The sequence below is a fragment of the Nasonia vitripennis genome, chromosome 2, assembly GCF_009193385.2.
Source record: "Nasonia vitripennis strain AsymCx chromosome 2, Nvit_psr_1.1, whole genome shotgun sequence".
Classification (NCBI taxonomy): domain Eukaryota; kingdom Metazoa; phylum Arthropoda; class Insecta; order Hymenoptera; family Pteromalidae; genus Nasonia; species Nasonia vitripennis.
The window spans coordinates 28,270,485-28,291,222 of record NC_045758.1 but is presented as its reverse complement, the minus strand read 5'-3'; the positions used below and the strand labels follow the sequence as shown (position 1 = coordinate 28,291,222).

At 40.0% G+C, this 20,738-nt stretch overlaps 1 protein-coding gene across 8 annotated transcripts in view; it reads left to right on the top strand.

Moving 5' to 3' along the window:
* LOC100118982 (guanine nucleotide-releasing factor 2) overlaps nt 1–20,287 on the top strand; it is an 84,730-nt gene extending 64,443 nt beyond the window's left edge. For 3 of the 8 annotated variants that reach the window (XM_016982746.3, XM_016982741.3, XM_016982747.3), the window contains exons 2-17: nt 1,830–2,241; nt 2,788–3,012; nt 3,198–3,383; nt 3,478–3,803; nt 5,719–5,835; nt 7,826–8,163; nt 8,300–8,513; nt 9,041–9,064; nt 11,473–11,668; nt 11,949–12,258; nt 12,606–12,840; nt 13,148–13,162; nt 13,261–13,435; nt 13,675–14,319; nt 14,391–14,522; nt 14,601–20,287. In XM_016982746.3, the coding sequence (XP_016838235.1) occupies nt 1,830–2,241; nt 2,788–3,012; nt 3,198–3,383; nt 3,478–3,803; nt 5,719–5,835; nt 7,826–8,163; nt 8,300–8,513; nt 9,041–9,064; nt 11,473–11,668; nt 11,949–12,258; nt 12,606–12,840; nt 13,148–13,162; nt 13,261–13,435; nt 13,675–14,319; nt 14,391–14,522; nt 14,601–14,739 (3,689 nt within the window). In that variant the 3' untranslated portion in view covers nt 14,740–20,287. The remainder of the gene's footprint in view (nt 1–1,829; nt 2,242–2,787; nt 3,013–3,197; nt 3,384–3,477; nt 3,804–5,718; nt 5,836–7,825; nt 8,164–8,299; nt 8,514–9,040; nt 9,065–11,472; nt 11,669–11,948; nt 12,259–12,605; nt 12,841–13,147; nt 13,163–13,260; nt 13,436–13,674; nt 14,320–14,390; nt 14,523–14,600) is intronic. The other 5 variants (XM_016982742.3, XM_016982744.3, XM_016982743.3 and 2 more) reach the window with 5 other exon arrangements.
* Nucleotides 20,288–20,738: the final 451 nt, after the last annotated feature.

Sequence of the window (20,738 nt, the reverse complement as noted above, 5' to 3'; positions counted from 1 at the left end):
TTTGCTCGATGCTATTTATACGGTGAGATAAAAAATAGCAGCCTCTGATTATAGCTATAGCTATAAATAATTATTCTATTGTTAGAAGTGCTCGCAAGCTAGCATAAACGATAAACGACTCATACAGTAGATATCGATGACATCTATATCAATATCTCAAAGTACGTATACCGTTATCATCCCACATATCCCATTTCAAAACGAAACTTAAATATAATGCAAAGTTCCGCTCGTAATTAATTCATTTCTCATTATTCCGTGTCCACTATAACGTATACCTGACTTAGTCTCTGCTATACCAGCATTAAATTCCCCCCTTTCAGTTATACCACCTGCACTGCAGTCATCCCTCTGCACTTCGCAGTCCAAATTATAACGAAAAAGATTCGGTAATTAAATACAAGCGCGCACACGTTGAGTTTCGGTGCAGTGACGCTCGGATTTCGGTGCGCGGGTGGAACACCGAGGTGCGAGCGTTAACGAAATTCGACCGCGATTTTTTCGCCGGGGATTTATGATTTAATTTTGCACTGTTGCGTGAAATGAACGTTATCCGGCTGGACGTGCGCATGTTTTGTAATTATACGCGCGCGAGCCTTGTTTTGCGCGAAATTTGCTGGGAGGGAATATTTTTGAACCGTCGGGTATATACGAGATGATTGTTTATTAACGCGTTAGAGCGGAAGTCTGACGGTGACAGGAAAGTTTAATGCGCGTATAATTTTTCCGCGATTTTGCGTTTTCCGGAGTGACGTGCGCTAATTAGCGTTGATGAGGGATATTGATTTTTTTGCGCAGTTTTTTATTAATCTTTTACGATGAATTGTTTATGTGGAAAAAACAGCCAATTTGTGTAGTTAAAAATAAACTCAATTTTTATATTCATTTGTTTTACGCGTGCATTCTGTAAATATTGGTAGGCGTACACGGAATACTTTCGAGCTGCAGCGTAACTTTATTTTCGAGTATTTATTCGTGCAAAGCAAGTTTATTCAAAATACTCCTGGGAATCGTTTATTTTCGGCAATGTCGGAATAAAAATATACGTATTAACGAAGTATTTAATAAAGCCTCTGCTATTTCATCTCCGACTATATGAAAAATAAGTAAATAACTAAATCAACCTAACGAACTAGGTAGGCTTCAGTATTATTTAATGCCGCAGCAACATCCGCTCTCCGCATTTTATGATTATACAGCTAATTAAAGGAGAAGATATTGTACAGGGTAGAGAGCGTAGAAGGGCGATATAAAACGAAGTGGCTTCTGCACTTAAAGTGTCAGGCTAAAACAGCTGTGACGCCTAGATTGGGCAACCCGTCAAACTCGAGCGCGTTAAGGGACACTCCACTTTCAGGGGTTCAATTTTTCACCGGCAGCGTCTGCTGCGGCGCTAAAAGTCGTTAACCGAAATTGAATCCAGCTATATATACACCTATATGTATATACTCGAGATATTTCACGCTATCGCATTTCGTGTTTGCGTTATTTTTTTTTAACTTCGTTTAATCTCGTTTATTGCTTTATTTTACGCAATGCTCATAATACCCAGTATATATTGGATAAAAACGCTTATGTCAATAATAATGAGTATAATTTATGCTTGAATAAATAACGACGATGAATTGAATTAAATATGAAGTATACATCAGTTGTATCAGAATAATCAACGTATTAAATTCGAGCTTCCGTTATATCATAAAATAAATGAAAATTCTCAAAAAAAAAAAAAAAAAAATACTAACAACCTCCACGTTACCAGAGTACCTACCGATCAATATTTAATTAATCAATACAACCAATAAAAAAACTCACCCTCTCTTTTACAGAGGTCGAGGAGCGACCGGCGGGCAAAGCGCGCGGCGGCAAGCTAGCGCGTCGCGCGCGCTCCTTCAAGGAGGACTTCCTGGAGAAGCTCTCGCAGATGCGCTCTCCGGGCGGAACAGCTGGGGGTGGTGGCGGCGGGGGTGGCAGCGCCGCCGGGACCCGAGCGGCCTCACCCTCCTCGCCGAGAGGTGCTCCCAGCGTCACCATCGACGGCCAACAGCAGCAGACCAACGACAAGAATCCGCTGCGAGATCTCCACGTCCACGTGAGGCAGGTCCAACTGGCACTCCTGCACTTCCGGGACGTCGTGTCGAAGAACAAACTCGAGATGCTGCCTGGCAATGGGACCGTCGTCCTCGATACCGTCACCACGATACACACGCTGCTCAAGTCGTATCTTCTCTATGAGAATAGGTGAGTTTTGAGGTTTAGCTATACGAACAAATTTTATTATTAAATCGTTCTTTATTCGTAAAAAACTGAAACGTGGCACGCTGCCATTCCCGATACTCGCGTCACGTTTGATGTGCTCTGGATTGATCGCGGCCATTCCGGGTGACAAACGATTTTCTCGAGACGAAGCTACGCGCGTTCGTTCCCTTTTTTTCTTTGCAGAGGATTTTTCAACGTCCTTAAATAGAACTGCGCGAGTAGAGCTCGCACGCGCTTGTAAAAGTAATTTATGCATTTTTTATGGAGTCTAATATTTTTCAAGGCTTCTCTCTCCTCTTCCGCGCTGTTAAATTCATCGCGGGGAATGAAAAATTTGTTCGCTCCGGGATATTATGCATGGGAATTAACACGTGAATGAGCGTTATTCTCTTTGTTTCTATATTCTATGCTCTACAAGCGTTTGCATCGTAAAAAGAAAATTGTTGCACAGAATTTTTTTATCTTTCGTTTTCTACACTTTGAAATAAATTCCTGTTTGTTTACAAACGTCATACATCGTTGTTTTAGCTCGACCCTCGGCTCGGCGACGAACCAAGTGTACCAGGCTTTGGCTCAGCTGTTGAAGCTCTGTGACGACGTCCTTTTGCACGGCGATCAGTCCTCGGCCCTCGACACGGCCAACGTCACCCACGTGATAGGCCTCGTCGAGGATGCCGTGAAGAACCTCGTCGAGCTTGCTCAGGAGAAGATCTCGAACAAGCAGAAACCCGCCCTGCAAACTTCCAGCAATAGGTCAGTTCCCGAACTTTTGCTTCCTCGGCTGTATAAATATTCTCAAAAAGTATATGAGGAAGCTCTTTCGAATCGAAACTTTCCGAATAATTTTCAAGATACTCGAGAAACTTTTCGCGCGCCGAGTAACTCGATTGAAATAGTCCGTCTAACGCCGTGAATCTTCGGCTCACGTAACTTTCCAGAACGTCGGGCTACAGTTCGGAGCTGACGCCGCAGCGCAATTCCCTGCCCGACATCCCACTGACGCCTAGGGAACGCCAGATCCTCGAGCAGACGGCAGCTTCGAGTGCGCTAGTTAGAAGTTCCCACAGCTCCGAGTCCATCCTCAGGGATTCAAGTCCACCGCCCAAGCCGCCGCTTCCCGACAGGTGAGATTCACTCGAGCTGGTCTTTGTATATATAGCTGGGTTATAATCTGTTGCTGGAAAGGCTTTCGACTGACATTACGTTTTGCTTTCACAGGACGCTTTGTCGATCGGAGGACAACAACAGCTCGGCGGGCATGACACCGCCACCTCTGCCCCCCAAACGTCGGATCAGGACACAACAGCTACATCTGGAGGACCGAGACGCGACGGACGCGAGTATTCTGGTCTCGAGTCTCGACAGAGTGTCGCTGCGGAGTAGATCACCCGAAGACTCGTCATCGTTACTCAGCGCATCGGCCGGTAGTCTCGATTCGGCTCTCAATCACTCGCGAGACGAGGACGAGATCAGGGCGATTATGGGGCCGAACGACGAGTCGTTCAGCGACAGCATGGACCTCAGCCTCATGGCTACCATTCAGGGTAAATTTCCTAATGCGGGATGCTATGGTGGGAGCGAGTTTTGGGATAGGAGGAAGGTGTAGGTCGAACGTTTTGTCAGAGAGTGTAAGGGTCTGTCGGTGTTGTCTATGATTTGGTTGCGATGGACTGTTGTGCTGTACTGGATTTAGTAGCATGTAACTCTTTGGATTCGCGGGAAATCCAGTTGACGAAGTATTCGGAATTGATCTTGATTAGTCACTTGTTTTGAGAAATTTTATTCTTGTTGTGGCTATATTTGGACGTGCTACTTATACTTAGAAGTGAGAATCTTTCTGACAGAACGTTGTTTATGGAAAAGGAGCGCCAATGAGGACTCGAAAAATAATTGTTACGCTTGAGTTTAATTGTGATCGTGCAATAATCAACCGGATGACTCATGTTCAAAACTTGAACTGTGTCCATCAGAAAGATTAGTAATTATAAAAATGCACATCCACTCGACTAAGCATGCATTCGTTCGTTCATATTCGATTTCTCTCATTCCATCACATGAAATATTCATGAACCAAAGAAGTCGGCTTTATTTATCAGGCGGTATTAAAAGTTTTACAATCAAACTCAAGCTCCATCGCCGTGTGTCCCTCCATCTAGACATTAAGTCATTCTCTTCGAATCCACACTTCTTCATAAATCTGAATTCCTTGAAGACAAAAACCCGACAACATCTCGCTATACACGAGTCAACAACCAAAGTCAAAGAGTAAAAGTCCTCGCGTTTGGGAGCAAAAAAAAACCGTCGTCGAAACCGGATTCTCGGGTTCGTCTATACCCATATCGTCGCGCGCGCGCCTCTGGTCCCAAATATATGGCGATCGTGGCTCGAGATTGCGCAAAAACCCATCCATATGTGTGCGCTATTCGCGCTCTCAGCGGAGACAGCTTAGTCAGCGCGCTACCGCTGCTGCCGCTGCTTATCCGCACACTGTATACTTACTGCCTCTGCCTGCAGCTGCTTGCCTTCGTTCTCCCCGCTTCGACTTTTGTGTCTAATACGTATATCACCATAGCTGCGGAGCCGCAAGTCTCTCCAGTCGAGACTCATTTGCGCTTCCAGTCGGTCGCAAAGTAGTTCTCTCCATATAAATATACCATCCCGTGTTTTTTTTTATACACACATTACATTGTATGGATAGTCACATGCGTTGTTGCTCAACTACACTCGCCGATTGTTTTGTTTTGTGGTTGTAACGCTGATTCCCACTGGTGGTTTTGGATTTTCTGTAAGATTTTTTTTTTGTTACACTTACGCTACCTTGTTTTGTTATAATCTTCTTGTTTATATACGACTATATTTATTATACTACTACTTCTATTATGCTTTAATGATATGATCGTACATGCAGAGGAGAGACAAGCACGATTTTTTCGGCTTGAGAGAAAAAGCCACGTGCGAGCCACGAGATGGATGGCGAGAATTCGAGATTTTGGTTCTCTGAGATTACGAAGCCTTTTTACTTTAATCTTAATGAGCGTACGTATTTTTAGTTTGTTTTTGCCAGAACCTTTGCTTTTAGTTTATTATTTTAGTTTCTAAGTCTCTCGGTTTTTGTTTCAATCGATCTGACGCGGAGTTCGATCAAGCTGAACTGATTTATTTATGAACGTTACTCTCGAAAGATATACACTCTCTGTATATTATTATTATAACATCTAATGGCGAACAGAACAACGTACAACTTCTTTTCATTTTTTATCAGTCTTTCAAATAAACGAAATTCAACCACTCACACAACTCTTTTTATTTTAATTTTACACTTTCATTAATTTCATAAAATTAAGAAAACACACGTAGTGTCGATTGAACAAATTAAAGGAAAAAAGAACCGTCGCATAAAAATTCTCAACGATACATCAAAGTCCACGATTCTACGACTTTTCTTTTGTCTCTGTGCAGGTATGCAAGTAAACGGAAGCTCGCATTGTGGCTGCTGGGATGGATCGGAGACGAGCCTACCTAGTACGATGCTGCTGGGTCAGCAAACCTCTCAGGAAATGCTCGGTCAGTTTACTGGTGAGTATCAACTTGAGCTGCTTCTCATGAGTATGATGTGTGCGAGTGTTAGGTCTGCTCGAAAAGTATAGAGCCGATCGTTGACCCCTCGCAAAAAATCTTGGCAGCCTCAGGACCCACTCGTCACTATCCGAGTTTGTTTATTATTTGGATCGTTGACCGCTCGGAGATGAAAAGCATTTGGCAGGGGTGTACACTGTACAGTCATCCTAAAACACTTTTGAATCAGAGATAAAATTGTACACACACCTTTTGCGTCACAGTTCAATGTGAAAGGTAGACTACAGTCGCGTTTTGAGTTCAACCAAAAGGAAAAGAAAAACGACGAACTAGAACACCAGAAAGTGAAAGTCCGGCACACAGTCCAATAAAATATTATGAATATAAAGCAAGCTGCACCACGATAAGACTAAAGCGACACGAATTTTTCCAGTCGTATTTGATTTACAAGTTTCTGTCTGCGTGATTTTTTGCTCCATTCAAACAGCTCGTTGTCCTCTCGCTCTCTCTCTCTCTCTCTCTCTCTCTCTCTCTCTCTCTCTCTCTCAGCGATTTGCACAGCCTGCCAACAGCGATAAACCTCCAAACGAAATTAAACTCCGCGGACAAAAAAGAAACAGAGACAAAAGTTATTCCATTCGACGGCAAAACAACGCATCGGAGCACTCCATCATAGTGATCGACGCTCGCTATTTACTCTCGGCTATATTTAAAGAGAGAGAGAGAGAGAGAGAGGAGTGTGGCACACACAGCCCTCCAATAAAGCCCGACCACAAAAAACACACAGCGCGCAGCTTTTTTGTCGCGGCAGCTGCGGGATGCGCTTCGAGAGCGGATCATTTCTTTCTCGTTAGGCAGTAGCGATATTGCACAACGCGACACTCCGCCGCTGTAAATAGCCCGCGGTGCGTTTCGCGTGGGCGTCGCGCCAGTTGCTGCTCTCCGCTGCTGATGCTGCTGTGTTGTGTATGAATGAGAGTAGTGCAGTGGATTTCTCGAGATAGGACGTGCAGTGCGTGCGAGAGTCGAGTGACCGGTTGTTCCTGTTTCGTTTTTTTTTTCTGTCGTTTGCGAGATAGCGCGACGAGATGGCGAAGAAGACGACGTCGCCGTGGGAGAATATCAAAGCCTGGCTCTGTGAGATTTCTTGCTTTTTTTTGTTGGAGGGCTGGAGGAGTTGACGGATTTTTTTGTAGTTAGTAGTTGGTTGGGAATTTTTGTGAAGTGAAATTGTAAGTTTCTTTCGAATGATTATGAATCGCGTCGGAGTTTTCGGTCGAAATTATCAGAACGTGCTCTACGTTAAAGTGGGACGAAACGGTGGCGTATAGGATTAAAAGCGTTCTTAATGTGCTGGGGGGCATTATGGCTTTTAGAGTTATTTTTAAAAATCGAATGCATTTCATCGACTCTTCGTTTCAGATTTAAAATAACACCACACTCTGTTGAACGTTTTATTCTAAAAGACTAGCTAGGCTCTATTAGCAATTCAATTAAATTATTCCTACCCTATACGAGTTAGTTTATCAGAAAAAAATGTTATGATCAAAGCAAAAGGACAGATCTATGAGAGAAACCATAATTTCTTTAAATAAACATCTCACGCCTATTTCTCGTAACGAAAGAGAACAAGCGCTCCGATTCCGCGTATCCTCAGATTTGAATATTACGCGCGCGTAGGTAATCATATCCTAAGCGTGTCAATGCTGACATAAAATTATTCTTCACTCTCCGATCGTCTTCGCCTTAACTCATTCCGAACAATCTTCCTCGCAACTGCGCATTTGAAAAAAACCAAAAGCGCGTTTCAAACTCCTAAAATTTTCATTCACAATACATCATAAAAGAAAAGACTCGATGACGCACGCCACGAGTAATTGCAAAATCAAACCCGCACGAAGCAAACCCATCTTATCCTCAATTACTCAACAGCAATCAATCAGCAGCAGCAGTGTACTAATCAAACCGATCTCTCTTTCTGTCTCCACAGGCATCGAGGCGAAGATGGAACGTCTCTCGACGCAGACGCAGGAGTCGGGCTTCGTGTCGATGCACTCGCAACGATCGTCCTCCCAGAGCTATACATCGACGGCCGCAGCAACGACGAACCTCGTGTCCAAACGATCCTCCCAGCAGAGCAGCCTCAGTTACAACTCCCAGAGCGTCCAGTCGTTCACCCAACATCAGCGACTATCCGCTGGCGAGACCACGACGACCAGCAACGGATCAGTCGTCAGTCACAAGACCACCAGCATGACCAGCTCGAGAAGCGTTCACAGTGCGAGCAATATCGGAGCTGATCCGTCCTTCATGGAGAAATTGGTATATGTGGGTGTTGCATGCGTTTTATGCTGTGTTTAATCGTATACATGTTGTTTGTTTTTTTAGTATTGGAATTTAAACTATTGAAGAAAATGATTAAGAATCAACTTAACTGCGCCTAACATTGCGAATAACATTCCAGGAAATCGAAGCGCTAGCCAATTCTGATGCGAATGGAATACCTCCGGCACTGCCGGAAAAGCGCTCGAAGCGCCGAAAAGAGCGTCTACCCTCGCAGTACGATAACGTGCCGGAAAACGAACACCTATCGACTTGCAGCCTTCACACCGCGAGCAACGGCAACAGTCCCATCGACAACAGCAGGCCACCGCCTCTGCCGATGAAGAAGCGACACAGTAAGTTGAAGACCGACTTGTTCCCGTCGCGATATCTATATCGTCTATGTTTCAGCGAATTTCTGATGAACTATCGCTTGTAAATGTCTTTCGGGGATAACTTTTCTTTTCTGTACGATGGGTCTTTCTCTCTCTTGCAAAAGGGGCGGTTGCTTTGGGGAATACTCTTAACGTTGTTGAATGTGGGTAAATTTTAATGACTTATATAAATTTTGTTCTCAATGTCATTTGTTCTTGATGATATAATGGTTATCTGACGACTCATTATAGTTGTTTGCTAATTGATATAGTTGTAATCGTGAAACTTTCACTGGCGAGTGATTGATTGTCAAAGTCAAACGTGATGTTTTTAAGAATCATCAGCAAAGTTTTGCGAAGTAAGTGATCGGGAAAACTGATACGTGAGTTGAAATATATAAATGACGTGCAAAAACAGCGAATCGATAAAGCCAAAACTAATATATCTATTTCCCTAATCTGTCTGCGATATGATGTTGAAACTGATGCAATGTTTTGTTGTCCTCCAGTGTTCCAATCTGTGGCATATTCCGGTAAGTGGGAATTTCGCCCACACAAACTCTACAATCCTCGGCAAATATCCACACGCTAAGTTGCATTCCGACGATCAATATTTACATAATGTTCTAATTATTCTTTTATTTTACCATAATTATTTTGTTCTGTTTACACATTACTCAAGCTTATTACATGGCATGTTTGCTGTTGATTATGATCACAATCTTTTTAAATCTCACCCAGCTCGCAATATTATATTGTTCATACTTTTATACATGGCATTTGAGCTTGAATTTTTGTTCAATTAACATTCACATCATACACGGCTGTTATCTCGTTTTGCTTTTTATATATATTTACATAAACACAAAATCGTTGAACGTGACGATCACCATGTTTCTTAGCGAGATGCATTAAGTCTCATTTTGCGTATACATTAATGAATTACGGCTTTTGCGAGCTTATCAATTTATTATATTGTGTGTAATGGTCCACGAAGCTACCACGTTTTATTTTCGCTTTTTTTCCAACATGATTTAGTGTGCACATTTCATTATTTTCAGCCACGTAACAGCGAGACAACAAAAAAAAGGAACTGTGCTATTGTTGTGCAACACAAAAGCCATAACTTTTTTTTTATAAATTTCCGTACAACCATCCCTAAAATTTATAATTCGAACAACAATGCATGGCTCACTAAAAACACGAAGCGAAAAAAACAAACAAATACCTCGGCCGTATATAAATGACTCACTGCATATTGCAGAGCGCTCGCATCGAGTGCGTGCAGCTCACGCGAAAACACGCATCGACATCTTCAACACTCTATCCTCTCTCTCTCTCTCTCTCTCTCTCTCTCTCTCTCTCTCTCTCTCTAATCCACTTCGGCGCACCTATATCTATACACCGCGCGGCAAGCGAGCCGTAATTATCTCATCATCGAATTGACCTTTCCGTCTTCCAGGCTATACGCCGTCGCGGTTAATTGTCGCACACGACGCGCGCGCACACCTTTTTCGGGCGCGCAGTATCGAAGACACTTTCGAGCGACGTGTATCGTGTGCGCTGCTCTTTTTCGTTTGCTTGGATTCGTTTCGTTAATTCCGCTCTCGCATGTATGAGATTGTAAGTAAAGACGCCGGCGGATTTTTTTGTCGCGTTGCGTAACGTCTGCGGAGCGCGAAAAGGATGCTCTTCCTCAGGCTGCACGCGCATTCCAGTGAGTGGACGGTTTTGTTCTGCTTGTCGTTGATCTTTCTGTTTTCGAGACGAGAGGGAGCGAGGTAGTGTCTTGTATACGTCGGCTGCGTTGAATTGGTTTGTGAAGTTTGTTATTGTTACAGTGCTGTTTACTATTTGGAATTGCAATCGATGATAAGTGAAAATACAGTGGTTTAGAGAAAAGCGTGTTTTTAAAAATTATTATCGTAAGAGTGTGTTATCGTTAATTGTGTTTAACAATGTTTTTAGAATCGTAGCGATTCTTATTAATCATAAAAAAATAAATGTAAATAACATTAATTGCTGTATGGAAGCGCAGTTGATAATGCAGACACTCATCTGATAATTACTTTAGCGCTTGCTATTAATCCTCACGCCTATTATTTATAGACATCCGCGCGCAATTCAACCTCGCTATAATGCAGCCGTCTCGTATTATATAGCACAAGACAACAAATGCAAATCCTCTTGTAACCTGCATCTGTCAGCAAAAAGTACGCGTTCAATGAGAAATCGCCATTGTTTCCTTACGAGCCGTTGGTATTGTACACCCATTATTGTTTCACACCAAGCGCAATTTGTGTATATTTCGCAACACAGCGGTAAATTTATTAACCTGGATCATCCTTTATCTACACGCCGCCCGTCGATTAGATATTGCGTCGAACTTATCGATGAAAACAATTCTGGAAAACAATGCTCGCTCGAAGTAAATATGATTGATTACGTGTGAACTTTGAAAAAGTCGTGAAAGTATTTTTTAATCGGTTTATCGCTCGCTCGGTATCTAATCGACGTTTCCAAAAAACCCTCTGGAGTCACGAACGCAGAAACGACCACACTCAACTTCAATTTTTTTTTTGTTAACTATATGTAATACACCTCAGTCTCGAAAAGTTTCTACATCTTTATCGAACCACTCATCGTGTATGATACTGTACTATCAACCGATCGATACGATCACGTTGTTATTTATATATCTACTTATTATATATCTAGCATTTAGTTATTTTTTTATTAATTTGACAGTATGTATATACAGCTTGCTTTTTGAATCTCACCGTAAATATACATACATTTTTTTACGCTACGTTTATTATTATTATTCATACATCAGCCAGTGGAGGAAGGAGATTTGAGGAAAAAGTAGTTGCTCTCGAGCTTTGATCGATATATGTGACAGCAAAAAATCACACTACTGCACGGCTCTTTTTACTTCTAGTAATGGCGTACATGGAGATGTTCGGTAACTGCTCGCACAGCAACAACGACTTCATCCCGGGGATCGGAACGAGACACTCGGTCGCAGCTTACAATTCTATGCAAGCCGAGTGGCAACAGCACGAGATGGCCCTCACGACGACACAGTCCTGCTCCTTCATGACGCATACGATGACAAGTTTGCATGACAATTCCAGGTAACTAGCATTACATTACTATCATAACGGTGAGATTAAAGTCAACTTTGCTTACCAACAGTGATTTTTCTCTCGCATATCATAGTAATAAATCATAGAGTTTAGAGTCCTAATCAAGCTCGACCATCGGTCACGATTCCGCAATCTTAAGTAGAAACGGATACCAATAAATAATCAGTCGATCTATCGACGAGAAATTACACTTAATTCCTTCATTAAAATACCTCGAAGTTTTTCGAGAAAAGAAGCACAGACTTATCAACATATTTACCCGTTGCAGTCACACGTTCTCGATGGCACCGACGATAAGGGAGATCGCGAACGACTCTAGTCTACCCCCGGCGCTGCCGCCGAAGAGATCACGTTCGGTAAAACCGAATGCGACACCACCGCCGATCTCTCCGAAACCGGCGACGACGACCGCCACGAGTATGCAGAACATGCACATCGGCAGTGGAAACCACGAATCCATCATCGCGACTTCAACACCGGTCAAGGCTCCTCGAGAGAGCACAGAGTCCCTCATCTCGGCTCACACGCCTATTGTCATCGACAAGAAGGAGATTGGACCTGCGAATAGCGTTACTCTGGTTTGTGTTTTGAAATGTTTTCGTTGCGGTGATTGCACTGCTTTCATGCTAATTTTGAAGAGTATGACTTTGTCAAGTTCTTGGAAAGATAACAAGCCGGATGGTTTCCTTTGTCTCCGATTGACGGAGAATAAGAATTTTAAATTCCATCTGTACGCCGGCGTAGCTACTTGCGATATATTTTATTCATGCAATCATTATAAAAACTACTGACGCAAACGGCTCACGTAGACTTGTTCAAGCGTTCATAACGACTGTTCTGTATCGATTAAATCGCTTTCAACGCCATTTAGCTTCAACTAATGCGTCGCTCGTAATGGATTATTAACTCACAATGTACTTTGCAGAACAACAATTTGAATCTCCAGAGCTCGCCGAGACCAGCGAGCAAAGCGCCGTCGAGCATATCGATCGATGATAATTCCATGGAATTGAGGGATGTCGACCAGGATGAGAGCATGTTGGATGAGCTGGAGATAAACAAGTACTTAGTTTTTAAGAAGCCTGAGGAGGACGGACCTGACATACGCGGCGGACATCCGGACGCGTTGTTGATTCACGCTACGAAAGCAAATAAACATGGTACGCATCACCTTGCGCAATATTTCAAACATCGATCATTGGGTTACTGCATGAATTTTTTTTCCAATTAATAATCCATGTGTCGCATACATCTTCGTTACACCTGATGTGAAATTAGCTCAAATTGATTATTGAATAAATGTTCATATAGCGATAGTAACTGTATAGAAAGCGTACGAAAAGTAAACTAAAAAAAAGATTCATTCAAGCTCCCAATAATATGTTCATTGTAATTCATATTAGATTCTAGATCTCATATAATCAACTTGCTAACCATCATTTAATTTTTCTTTCAAACCTGCATTAGATGAGAAAGAATCAGGTTAGTTCAGTAGACTATAGAGTAGCACAAAAATGCCATGCTTGTCTTGCACGTCACGAGTCTCACATTATACTTATTGCATTCTCAAAAAATTTCAGATTTCCTGTATCAGGAAGCATTCTTGACAACGTACAGAACGTTCATGTCGCCGCTGGAGTTAATAAAAAAATTACACAGGCGGCATCAGCGCTTCTCATGTTCGCCAGACGTGGTTAAGCAACGAGCTGCTAGGGAAGCGTTTTCTCTGCTGGTCAGAGTCGTTAGCGATTTAACGTAAGTATATTTTTAAAATTACAAACCGGTATCGCACGTGAAAAAAATTGTTATTGCGTGCTGTGCTCTGAACGATATTATCGTAGCTGTAGAGCACTCTGCACTAGAGAGAATTTTAACGATGCCAATGGTAAATAACAATTGCATACCAGCATTTTTCTTCGACAGTAGTATCAATTAAAAGCGTGTTTTATATTTCGCGTATCTGTAGCTATATTAACCGTCATTTTCCATTACAGCATTTCCGATCTCGACGACAACCTCCTCCAAACTCTGATGGAGTTCGTGCAGCAATTAGTCTGCAGCGGTGACCTCACGATGGCCAAAGCACTGCGCGTCAAGATCCTCGAGAAGCACGCATGTAAGCAACAACAGACGGTTCAGCCTATCCTCTCATCTCTGAGTGTATCGACCAAACAGGCCTCGTTACTGGACTTCAAGAGCGAGCAGATTGCCGAGCAGATGACACTGCTGGACGCCGAGCTCTTCATGAAGATTGAGATACCGGAGGTTCTAGTCTGGGCACAGGAGCAGAACGAGGAGCGAAGTCCGAACCTGACGAGGTTTACTGAGCATTTCAACAAAATGTCCTACTGGGCGAGATCGAGGATTCTGGAGCACAGAATGGAAAACGAGGCGAAGGATCGGGAGAAGTACGTCGTCAAGTTCATCAAGATCATGAAGCATCTGAGGAAGATTAACAATTTCAACAGCTATCTGGCGCTGCTCTCGGCGTTGGATAGTGCTCCGATCAGAAGGCTAGAGTGGCAGAAACATATTACTGAAGGACTTAAAGAGTACTGCGCGTTGATCGACAGCTCGAGTAGTTTTAGGGCGTATCGGCAGGCGCTGGCCGAGACGCAACCGCCCTGTATTCCATACATGTAAGAGAATCATATATTTTAAAGCTAAATCTTTTCAAAGGCACGGTGTGCTAACTTTAATTTGTTTGCAGTGGTTTGGTTCTTCAAGATTTGACATTCGTGCACATTGGTAACAGTGACTTGTTGCCCGACGGTAGCATCAACTTCTCCAAGAGGTGGCAGCAATTTAATATCGTAGAAAATATGAAGAGATTTAAGAAGGGGTAAGCAATTGATTTCAAAATTATTATCAAAGTATAATTCATAAGTATTTATTGATATGGGTATTCTTTCCGTTGCAGAACCTACAGTTTCAAGAAGAACGAGCGCATAATCACGTTCTTCAACAACTTCAGCGATTTCTTGTGCGAAGAGGCCATGTGGCAGATCTCCGAGAGCATAAAGCCGCGTGGTGGCAAGAAGCCCCAGCCCCAGAACTAGACGACGCTTAACCCTTTCACTGCTTGCACGTCTAATCCGAGACTCTCGCACTAGTTGTACATTGATTCCTTCGATTTTTAGAGATGCTTTTGTCCGTCATGCTTTTCTGTTAGATTCGCATTTGTGCGACCAGTGAAAGGGCTTGCATGGAATGCGAATCTCGACTCGCTGTATAAAGAGAGATAAAACAAAAATTAATGGGATTAAACAGCCTCCGTGAGGTGTTTAGCGATTTGTATACCTTGTACACATACTTGAGTAGAAAAAAAAGCGTTTGTTATATAGCAAAGCATTCTTTACAATCAAAAAAAAAAATCGAACTTCCTGTGTTGTGATAATAGAGGAGAATGTTGAGAATGACAAGGTGATCGAAGCGCCGAAAAAATGATCAATGTCAATCTTATATAATTAAATAGGGAAAATGAAAAAAAGTAGTGAGCGTTAGGCTGCGAGTGCGTAGCGCACAGTGCATCTGTAAAAATGAACCGTCTTTATGAGAAACAAACAGAGAGGAACGTTTTGAGTGCTGTCATTAAGTAGTGACGCATGATTGCTTTGTCAAATTATGAGAAATACTGAGTGATATGCTTTAATTATGCTTAGCATGACGCTAATAAAACAAAAATAATTCACGAAACCTCAGAGGTAATAGTTAAACAAAATTACACGTATATGAATTTGTGCGTATTATTTATTTACATAGTCTTTTCGTTCGTCTCCGTTTGCATCAACGTATATGTAACGTGTACAGAAAAGTGAAATTAGAGAAGGAAACTTTTTATTTGAAATGATTTCGGTATATGGTAGATATGCCCGTTAACTAGCTTTATGTAGATAGAATCGTTTTCAATGGTCAACAGCGGAACTGTTGATTATACAAGGAAGAACACCAATTACGTTGATTAAAGTAGAGCCATCGTAGTTTCGTGTCGACGCTTTGATCTATGCGTGACTCGGGGCACATGGTATGACTGAAAGCGAAAAAAAATTAAAAAATAAAATAAAACAAATAAAACTGTTGCATATACTATTGTATATGAATTATAGATGACGTTTTGTTGGAAAACTTGTTAATAGTTGTCCAAGCTTTCAGCTTTAAGTCGATTTGCTATTTAGGGATTTAGAAAATATACGTCTGAATTAAAGTGTAAATTTATTAAGTACCATTAGGCAAATGAGATTTGGAACTCTTTGTTTTCGATGCAAATGCAAAATAGCTCTATAACAGATATATACACATTTGGTGCTGTTTATATCTAAACATATTAGTCATTTTAGAATGAAAAAGGCTTTTTTATTTTTACGTACTGCTTTTGCTAAGTAAAAGAGAGCGAGAGACGAGAAAAAATAAATATGTCAATCGAGTTCGAAGCGATGGAAGTGAGATTCATCGTTCGTATGTAAATTAAATTCGATTTCCAATTGTATTTATTATACTATGTGTATTATATAAATAGATAACCTTCGAAACGTGCATGTGTGAGCGAGTGCGAATATAACGACTGAGAATACAGGAATTCCCAAGCAATTACGATAAGTTTCAGAATGCATACATCGAAGAAATTTTTTCGTAGAGATAACGAAAAGTCTGCAACGTACGGGAAATATACGTATGATACGGTTACATTCGGTTTCACGTAAAAGTAAATACTAAAGCAAGCAAGTACTGAAACGCTAAGATGTTTTATAAACATGTCAAATCAAAAAAAATCTTCAAAATAATCAATTAATAAAATATCGCGCTATGGATTCTATTGCACTGATCAATTATCAATCAGAAAACAAGGATTACATTCTAGAATCGTTTCAGTAATTGCCTGCGAATTACGAGAAATACAAGGCCTAAGGTGACCGAGCTGTAAAGCAATCCGACCATATCTTAAATTACATTTTTTCAAATACACCAAACACATTACTAACGTATTTTTGTAAGCCTAAATTTTTGCCCTCCCGGAATTTCGAAAGGCACTTTTACAGGCTCTACTTAAATGTGCAAAATAACAAGTGGCATCATTCATAAGTATTGAAAAGCTTTCAGCGTAATGTCAAATATAATCAATTATAATCCTGTATCGGGCACAGAATAAGTACTGAGATATTTTCGTTAAATCGAGGTTTGTAAATTGTAAGAAGAAAGAATGAGTCTCGAGTGATTGAGAAAAATAAACAGCGTAGAGCTAGTAAATTTGAATGATGAAATGGTTCGTTTATTAGCAAACATGATGTGTTTAAATTATTTCGCGAAGAAGAAAGAGAAAAATTGAGTTATCATAATTAAGATATTTTGTAAATATAATTAATCGGTACAATTTGTTTTTTGTGCTGCTATAATAGTATTTATTATTGATAACTGTAAAGTATCTATATGTATGTACTGTATATGTAAATGTATCACCAATTCTAAACCACACCTTACACTGAAAATACCATATTTTATTTTGGTTGAAAACGTCGTTTACGCAATGCCATATTACATTTTTATTCATAATAGTCATGCGTTTACAAGATTTATATTATTTTTATTTAACGTAAAACATTAAATCGGAAACATTTATTTAAGTTGTTTTGTCCACCATATTGTGTCTTTATTTCCATGAACTATTTACACATAGAACCCTTAATCGTATAGTTATTTGTATGATCAAAGGGAGGATCTATTAGAAAATTCTGTCTGTAGCAAAATTATTTTTAATCCCTTACGTTAATTGATCGTTCCACCACATGCAAGCGATATAACTGTATCAGTGTCTTTTGCTAAAATAATCGGAATAATTCCTTAGATGAGAATCAAAGCAATTTTGAAAATTTTTTAAAAAATACGTAAAAATGTAGTTTGCCAAAATCATAGAACTGTAAAACATTCAATCTAACAAGTCTTCCAAACACGAGAATCATTGATCATTCTAACATCGAAAATTGACGAGCCACTGTTGTGATTTCACGTTTAGTCGATCGTGGACCACGTGCGCCTTACGATCTTTTGTCATAAATATTGGCTTTCAACTAAAGCAATTCAATTTACAAAATCACATTCTATAATGCAGGAGATAACTATAATGATTCGGTAACTATTTCGCAATTCTTTGATTGCTTATAAAGAATATTATGACTGAATTTTCTACAAACTTCGATTAAAAAGATAGATTGTTTATTTAAGGATTCAAATTATTATTTTGATAAAATTTTAATATTTCCAAATCGATTGAATCTAAACAAACACCAATTTTTTCATCGTAGTAAACCTCATAGATTGAAATCTCTATGTGCACAGACAGAATTTTTCCCTAAGACTTCTAGCTACTCTAAACAACTATACCATACACTTATAAAGCGCATATCGGTGTACCGCATTATGAATATTTGAAAAGGTTTTAAAAATACGAGTGAGAATTAAACCAGTGAATGCGCAACGAAATATATAAAGCAAAACAACTATTAAGACTCGATTTTATCGATTAGATAGGCAATTGTATAAGAAGAAAGTATCAAGCGAATGTGATCCAGTCTCATTATCGCGCTGTTCCCCGCAAGGAAAATAAGAAAAAAATAATAGAAGAAAATCGTACCTATATATGATATGATATATATTATTATGTGAAACCATACGAAAAATCAGTGTTTTTCTATCTCCTGCTCGGTGTACGTATGCTTTTCTGGGAAAAGTCATTTACGATTTACGATATAAGAATATACGATATATTACATTATACCTAGAATCCGAGTTTGCGTCGCTATAATAAGCGATGCAAACGTTGAAACAATGCTGCACTGGGTGTTCCAAATATATTATACATATAAAATTATAGAAACGAGGACTTTTGAGAGTAAACCAAATCAACTATCCTCGACACGATATAGCGTTTGCGTAAGATTACAGTAGGTTCTATCGAACACCAACATGTGCTGCACCACTGCATTCAAGGCAATAGTATACGTTCACGTCAATGACGTTTTAATTATCAAGATATTTTTGTCCTTAACTTCTTTGTTTACGTACTTCGTCAAAGCACATCCATTGCACGATCATAATTGTTTTATAAAATGACCTTTTTTTTATCGTTCGAATGATTATTTCTCGAAATAATGCACATCCATTGCGAATTCGTCCATAGTCATAAACAATGCCAGTAAGAAAAATCTCACCATTGAGCACGATGTTGTGCGAAATACACCAAAAAATTGATATCAGCAATTAATAAAACTAACTACCTTACGAAGAAACTGTTTTAGCAATCTTTTATCGGAAATATGTGTGTGTATACCATTACGGTGTAGTGAAAAAAAAAGAAATAATAAATCTCCAACGTTTGTAGCAATCGAGTAATATATCTACTACTATAACCAGCTGTTACGCGATATTCAAGAGAATGTTCCATTATCGTTTTTCAATTGACTGAATATTATATTCTTTTGGATTATCCTTATACAATATGCAAATTACAGAAACGTTTACATTCATCGCAGCATCAAAGCTTTCTGGGACTTATATAATATAATAACGTTTCTGATATATACGGGTAATAACTATAATGTATCACACGACTTTGAAATTTTATAAATCATGTAGCTGTAGCAATATTACTACACGCAGAATAGCATAATATTATTATAAACGTCGCGCATTATTGCCATAAACTAATTTACTTTCAGACATACATGTGTGAATTTCTATTTTACATTCTCTTGACACGAGATAATATCTACGTTGTAATCGCAAAGCAGCAATAATAACAAAGCCATCGATGCGCTGTAGTTTGTAACACAGTAGAGAAAAAGTTACGCAGAAACTAAATAAGCAAAGAAATGTGAACAAAAATAACGATACATATCCACGATGAAAAATAAATACACACACACATACGTTGCTGATTATACGCAAAGGCGATATCCCCGCAAGGTACAATATTGATACTTATAATACTACTCCCTAATCTCCCGATATATATTCAACGCAAAAGTGTATAAGAGGGACAGTGACGACGGGCACAACTACTAATAATTTTTCAAAACGAAACAAAGGAATTATGCATTTTCTCAATTGTACGTGTTTTTCTATTATGTAAAAGCGACGAGGCACCACTGCACCGTTTTATGGGTCAACGTGATGCTGATCTGCTCTGAGGCTAATTTTGCATTGTAAATAATAATGAAAAAATAACGTTTTCTCTTGTTGCAATACACCTTAAATTCCAAATATATCGTGTATAATCATTGATTAACGATTCTCCTGGTTTCGTTCGCGGTTTGACTTTTGACGACAAAGAAAAAAAAAATCAAATGTGTGTATCGATCTTGTAGCCATGGTAGATCTATTCTAATGTATCGTACGTGTAATGCAAAATTAGCGAGGAAAAATCAGTGCTGAAAAACTGGTAAAAAAAATGAAAATAAAATAGAGCACTCGAGCGATTAAAGGTGAATTCCGCATTGATTTGCGTAGTATAATTACAGTGAAGCGATTAGTGTGATAGCATAATCATATAATAGCGTTAAGAAACATTTTTAATTATCAATTGAAGGTGAATAAAAAGACGATTGGTTACATCAACATGGATTCGAGTTTTTTTTTGTATTCTACACCAAAATATTTTTATTTATTTTCTATTATAGAGCAGACGCTTTTGTTTACCTCTTTCCCAGAAGGATCACTTCTCTGGCGCACACACGCGTCGCCGGAAATATTAAAAAGCTTTGTGCGATCACTGCTGGTCCGAATTTTCGGCTTCCCGCCGAGCTGTCAGTAAGTACACTGGACAAAAGATGCGTGGATTTGAGAAGGTATACATCGTGGCAACTCTCGAACATCTAAATATTTTCATTTGCTACCTATACCCATACAGAGTCGCGTTTGGACCCTCTGCGTGTCGTCTTGGGGGTGCGCAGTTGTGAGGGTAAAAATATGATCCGAAGAACTACACATAAGTAGAAAGAAATGTAGTTCGGAAGTTGTAAGAAAAATTAAACAAATATTTCAAGTTGTACTTTTTCAATCCAATCGT